This window comes from Orycteropus afer, unplaced genomic scaffold (assembly GCF_000298275.1).
Source record: "Orycteropus afer afer isolate SDZICR_OR568_19922 unplaced genomic scaffold, OryAfe1.0 scaffold00044, whole genome shotgun sequence".
NCBI lineage: Eukaryota > Metazoa > Chordata > Mammalia > Tubulidentata > Orycteropodidae > Orycteropus > Orycteropus afer.
In genome coordinates, this window is record NW_006921631.1 from 15,420,374 (window position 1) to 15,427,050 (window position 6,677).

The 6,677-nt window shown below is 44.8% G+C and overlaps 1 protein-coding gene across 1 annotated transcript in view; it reads right to left on the bottom strand.

Annotated features, from left to right (window-relative positions):
- Positions 1-6,538, bottom strand: part of LOC103194374 (carboxyl-terminal PDZ ligand of neuronal nitric oxide synthase protein) — a 560,749-nt gene extending 554,211 nt beyond the window's left edge. The window contains exon 1 of the mRNA XM_007937765.2: positions 6,434-6,538. Coding sequence (XP_007935956.2) covers positions 6,434-6,538 — 105 coding nt within the window. The remainder of the gene's footprint in view (positions 1-6,433) is intronic.
- Between the last annotated feature and the right edge of the window lie 139 nt (positions 6,539-6,677).

Genomic DNA, 6,677 nt, shown 5'->3' on the forward strand with positions numbered 1-6,677 from the left:
TCAATGACATGAGACAAAGTATATGTGAACTGCTGTATGAAAAGTGAATTTACTCTGTAAATCTTCACCCAAATCCTAATTAAAAAAAAAAAAAAGATTTACAGCCTTGGAAACCCACTGGAGGTCACTATGAGTTGAAATCAACTCGATGGCAGTGAGTTCGGTTTGATATATACCTGATACTGGGTGGGTATAATCAGAAGTATGATATGAGGTCTTTGTTTTAGTTATCTAATGTTGATATAACGAAAATACCACTAGCAGTGGCTTTGGTGAACAAAAATTTATTTGCTCACAGTTTAGGAAACCAGACACCTGAATTCAGGGTACCGGTTCTAGGGAAGGCTTTCCCTCCGTTAGTTCTGGGGGGGAAGGTCCTTGTCTCCTTTCAGTTTCTGTTCCTTGGTTCCTTGGTGATCTTCACGTGGTGTGCCATCCACCTTCCCCTCATCTCTGCTTGTTTCTCTGTGCCTTATTTTCTGAGTTCATTTCTCAACAACAATTGGCTTAAAATATACCCTACACTGATATGGCCTTATTAACATAACAAAGAAAAATTCTACTCCCAAATGGGATTACATTCACAAGTACAGGATTAGGATTTACAACAAAAATTTGGGAGTAACGTAATTCAATCCACAGCAGTCCTCAAGGGATGATATTGCTGGGAGGTATATGCAGGGGAGAAAGAACACAACACTGTTGTGCTGTTGTTATTTGCCGTAGAGTTGGACCCAACTTATAGCCACCCCTCCTTGGGTTTCCCAGGCGGTATCACTAAGGTAATTAGGATAATAGGAGCTCTGGTAGCATAGTGGCTAAGGCACTTGACTGCTAAGCAGAAGGCTGGTGGTTCAAACCCACCAGCCACTCCTCGGAAGGAAGGTTGGGCAATCTACTTCCATAGTGATACTGCCTCGGAAACCCAAGGAGGACTCGCTATGAGTAGGGTCCGACTCGGCGGCACATAACAACAATAACATCACTAAAGAAGTAGATTCCTTCTGAGGAATGGCTGGTGGGCTTGAACCACCAGCCTTCTGGTTAACAGTCAAGTACCTTAGGCACTATGCTACCAGAGCTCCCAACAATACTACATAGTAGACAGAAATCCAAAGAAGGCTTCAGCAGTGTCTTTCATATCATATGTACTCAATGTGACTTTGGCACACCCTCATCAAAAGATGGAGTCCATTTCTCCTCCCCTTAAGTCTAAGCTGGCCAATAGCCTGTTTTGGTCAATAGAATACAGAAGAAGTGACCCTGTGTAACTTCAGAGGGCATACCTTAAGAGACCTGCAGGCTCTGCCTTTACCACGTAGAATACTCTTAAAAACCAGACACCATATAAAGTCTTGACTACCATAAGAACATGTTATCAAGAAACTCAAGCTAGCCCATAAAGAGAAAGACAACATGGAGGAGCATCAACCCACCAACCATATGAAGGAAATCTTCTAGAACTTTCCAGACCAGTCACAGGCTGAGTACAGCCAAGTGAGTGACCCAGGCAGCACCACATGCACCAGAAGAACCATCTAGCCAAGCCCAGCCTAAACTTCTCACCCACAGAATTATAAGCAAATAAAACAGTTGTTGTTTTAAGCCATTGAGTTTTGAGGTAGTTGGTTACCTAGCAATAGATAACTGAAACCAATCTAAAGCCAGAGAACTAGAGAATAATCCTGGCCCTATCATTATTTAGCTGGGATTAGTGACTTCCCCTCTCTGGACTTCAATTTCCTAATCTGTAAAGTGAGGGAGCTGTACTAGGTGAGCAAAGGTACTTTCCAGATCTGATAGCCCATACAATACAGGCCATTATCAGTGAAAGGTCTTAGCAATGAATGATATGCAGATTGAGGGAACAATCACCTCAGGATCAGGTGAGCCTCAGAGTATGTGATGTGGACTAGAAGTCAAAGCTCTGGAGTATGAGGATTAAATGAGGCAACATCTAAAACATAGTGTTGTTGTTATGGGCTATCGAGTCGGCCCCAACTCATAGCAACCCCTCCTTAGGTTTCTGAGGCAGTATCACTACGGAAGTAGATTGCCCAAACTTCCTTCCAAGGAGTGGCTGGTAGGTTTGAACTGCCAGCCTTCTGGTTAGCAGTCAAGTGCCTTAGGCACTATGCTACCAGAGCTCCTCTAAACATAGTAGGTGCTCAATAAATATCACCAGTAATCATTACTTTCTGACACTTCTCAGTTCTATGACTCTGGACAAATTAATCTCTTTGATTCCCAATTTTTCCAACCTGAAAAATGTAGATTACACTGTTTCTTTCCTATAAGAGGGAAATTTCTTGTATGTGAAAGTCCCATGCATATCATAAATCATCTACAAACATAAGACAAAACCAGATTATTATTACCCTTATTAATCCTTTGCACCATTATTAGAAGTCCCACTGTCCCATTTTTTTCTCCTTCTTACCAAACAAGTAGAGACATTCAGTTGATGGCACTGTCCTCCAGAAAGGCAACTGAGAAGAAGAGACATAGGTACTAAAAGGCCAAAGCTTTCAAGCTATGTGAGATTTTACCACTTGACCACTAGCACAGGTCAGTGAACCACGAGCCAGTAATGAAGGTAGAAAGGTCTCAGCCCAAAAAGAAATATGGGCCCAAGCCAGCATTACAAGCTTGGATAATTTCCTACATCAGAGACCTAGAGGCCAGCAAGCTGAGGATGCCCCACTAGTGAGCCATGAATCAGACCACTGCCCAGTTCAGAGTGGATCCACTAGCTGCCATTGAGTTGACACTGACTCATGGTGACCCCATGCGGGTCAGAGTGGAATTGTGCTCCATAGAGTTTTCAGTGGCTGATTTTTCATTTATTCATGTTTCTTTCTTCCAAGGCAACCCTGGGTGAACTTGAGCTTCCAATTGTTTGCTTAGTAGCTGAGTATGTTAGCCATTTACACCACCCAGTGGCTCCACAGAGTGGATACTCCATAAAAACTATATTGAATGAATAAATACTAGATTTGGGAGTCTCAAGTCAGAGTTCCCAGGTTTGAAGCCTGGCTTTGCCATACATAGCTGTGACCATCAAGACAGGCAACAACCTCCCTGAGCCTACATGTTGTTGTTGTTGCTATGTGCCGTCAAGTCGGCCCCGACTCATAGAGACCCCTCCTTGGGTTTCCGAGGCAGGATCACTACGGAAGTAGGACTGCCCAACCTTCCTTCCGAGGAGTGGCTGGTGGGTTTAAACCGCCAGCCTCCTGGTTAGCAGTCAAGTGCTTTAGCCACTATGCTACCAGAGCTCCTACATACTCATTTATAAAACAGACATAAGGAGACCCGTCTCATAGGGGAGCAGTGAGAATTAAATGAGGCTCTGTAGGTGAAAAACATCTGGGATCCTGCTAGATAATTAAGTGCATGCTCTGTGTGTGTGTATGTGTGTGTAAGCACACAGAATCTCTGCTACCCTGATGTCCTTCAAGCCTAATTCTAGCCTTTCAATCTCTGTAAAACCCTGAAAACGAGCATATAGTCTAAGATTTTTATACAGTGTTGATTCTGAAAAACTACCAGTCCTTGGGAGAAAAAGACCACACTTGGGATTATTTTCCTAAGGTACCTGAAAAGGCAGCAGCAACATAACGCATTTGCATTTTACCAAAAAAAAAAAAAAAAAAAAACCAAACTCACTGTTGTTGAGTCTGATCCAACTCATAGCGACCCCTCCTTGAGTTTCCGAGGCAGTATCTCTATGAAGTAGATTGCCTAACCTTCCTTCCAAGCAGTGGGTGCTGGGTTTGAACCACCAGCCTTCTGGTTAGCAGTCAAATGCCTTAGGCACTACACCACCAGAGCTCCCTGTGCTTTTTCAAAACAAGGAGAGTGTGGTTTGGACTTAACCCTGAAATCCCAGTGATTGTGCAGTCACTTGGACACTGCTCTACTGGGATGGGGAAACCAGCCAGAAAAGGAGCCTGGTGGGTACACATGGAATAAAAAAGTATTTGCTTCCACTTCTACAGAATTCCTGGTTGACGTGGTGGTTGAATGTGCTGGTATCCAGCATCAATTACTAAGAGCTGGGAGTTAGGACTAGCCTCAGAGTCAGCCTTTGCCCAGGGAAACCTCCCCTTTTCCCTCCTGTCTCATCTTCTCTATATCACCACGCTCAAAGCAGAAACTTTCAGCCTCTGTATCTCACATCTAAATCAGGAACATAGCTTAGACCACTTATGGTTCCTTCTCCTCTTATTGAAGGAGCCCTTTGGCACAATGGTTAAGCACTTGGTTGATAGAAAGGTTGGCAGTTCAAACCCACCCAGCAACTCCACGGGAGCAAAACTGGACAACCTGCTGCTATAAAGATTATAACCTAGAAAACGCTATGGGGCAGGTCTACTATCACATGGGGTTCCAATGAGTCGGAATCTATTCAAAGGCACCTAAGAACAACAACTTCTATCTAGCATCACTGTGAATGCAAGGCAGTTACTATAGGAACTACATCTCACAGCCCCCAGACATTTGCTTAGAAAAGAAACTGCACACTTAGAGTTGGGAAAGGGAGGGTACAATCCAGCAAGTTGGAAGGAAGCCTGGAGCCAAGTATTTCTCAAAGTCTGGTCCCAATCACCTACACTGAATCACCTAGAATGCTCATTAAAGGTACTCATTCCTGGGCTGCTCCAGATATACCACATTAGAATTGGGGTGGCAAGAATCAAAATTTTTAATACTCTCCCCTGATGATTCTTACACACACTAGGTTTTGAGAGCTGCTGCTCTAACCTCTTCTAATGCTGAAGACTTAGAAAATAATAAAAAGACTTAAAAACAGTTTAAATCTGATCTCCCTTCTTACCCTCATTCTTGTAAAACAGGGTACTGGAAAACCAATGAGACAAGCATCAATTTCCAGTTTATGTACATCCAAGAAAATTAAATCATGACCCTGATAAAAAAAAAAAAAAAAAAAAAACCTCATACCTTAAAATAAAAATAAGTAAACAAATTCTGCTCACCAAATCAACAGGCCTAGACAAAAATTAACCCAAACACCCCATCTTAGACCAACCAGATCTATTCCGAGAGAAGCAAAATAACATCTCAGCTACAGATCCACTCTGGCCCCAGTCATACCCAGTAATTCAGCTCTGCATTCCGCAGCAGTGTCTGATGTCTATGGGAGGTGGAGGGTGGAGAGGTCTCCTAGCTCTAGCAGATATGCTTGGAGAAAGGTTACTCTAGGGAAAAAATAACTTTTTTATTCCACAGCTCCATGAGAAGAAAAATAATCTGAAGATAACTGACAGCATCAGGCACATATCACACTTAAAAAATGTTTCCTGATTTCAAGGAACTAGGCACCTGATGAAATAATCCTTGCATGAAATACTAACATCCTGCATCTACATAATCAGGGAGAAAATGGGAACAAAGAGTAAAACTGTCTCCATGTCTAAAGTATTATGCTTTTGAAACCTGCAAGATACAACTTACCAGAAAGGCAATACTTTCACTTAACAGTGACAGGTACACAGTAAGTGCTGAGCATTGCTGGGTCTTTAAAGCAGGGGGAGGGGAGTGTCAAGTGTCATAAAGAAAGCAGAAACACTTTTCTACAGAGAAGCACTCTTCCCAAGTGACCGTCAGCTGGAACCCCAACTGGAATTTCAAAAACCAGAACTTCTCACTCAGGAAGGAGCATCACAAGGGGGCAGCCTTCTTCACATCTGATGGTCCAGTACACGGATCTGGACATTCCCCAAGCCCACCCCCAAAAGATGGACCTGGGGCTTGGGCCTGAGTGCTGAAAATTCCAGTCACCCTTCCTACATTCTTCAGCAGCAGTCTCCTACTAGCTGCTAAACATAATAGTAAGCCACAAAACTATCAAATGGGCAACTTTCACCGTCCCCTCCCTCAATGACTGGCATTGACAAGGAGTGCTGGCAAATTAAGCATTTAGGAAGTGGCTGACATCTGACCCCGGTTACCTGGAGTCTAGAGAAACACCCCCGAACTTCGATGAGGAAAAGGCTTTTCCTGAGGAAGTGAGCCTTCCCTCCTTTAGAAGACCTTCCTACAAGCTCCTCTCCCACGAGAGAAGCCCAACAGGTAAATAACATCAGAGCTTCCCTAAACCTATTCTAAAGGACCAGGTGTCCACGCTGCACTGGCCTGGCCCTCCTCAGAAGGAGGGATCCGGGAAGTAACTCAATCCAGTCCTAGAGGGGTAAGAATCGGGGAGTCTGCAGGTGGAAGGAAGGGGGTGAAGCAATACCGCTCAAACTTTGCAGCTGCGGCTTAGCAGTTCCGGGCAGGAGCCTGCGAAATTGGATTGAGGAGGGGGAGTCACCCTCTCCAATAGAAAGGCCCCCTAATCAGTTCACCCCACCAATTCTGCCTCCAGCGCGGTTGTGCATCCCATACTCTAAGACACGGTCCCCCTCACCTTGGCCTCAAAGCAGATACCGTGCTGGAAGGCGTCCTCGTTGTGCAAGGGGATCCGCAGGTCGTGCCCATCGTCCACAAGGTTGTACTTGGTTTTGCTGGGCATGGTGACCAGAGGTGGACGCGCTCCTCCAGAGGCGGCTGCAGCTACAGGAAGGGACTGACGAGACTCTGGCAAGGGGAGGCGAGAGCCGGGAGCGGAGGCGCGAGGAAGGGGTTCGGCCGGGGGACGCCGGACGCCCTGG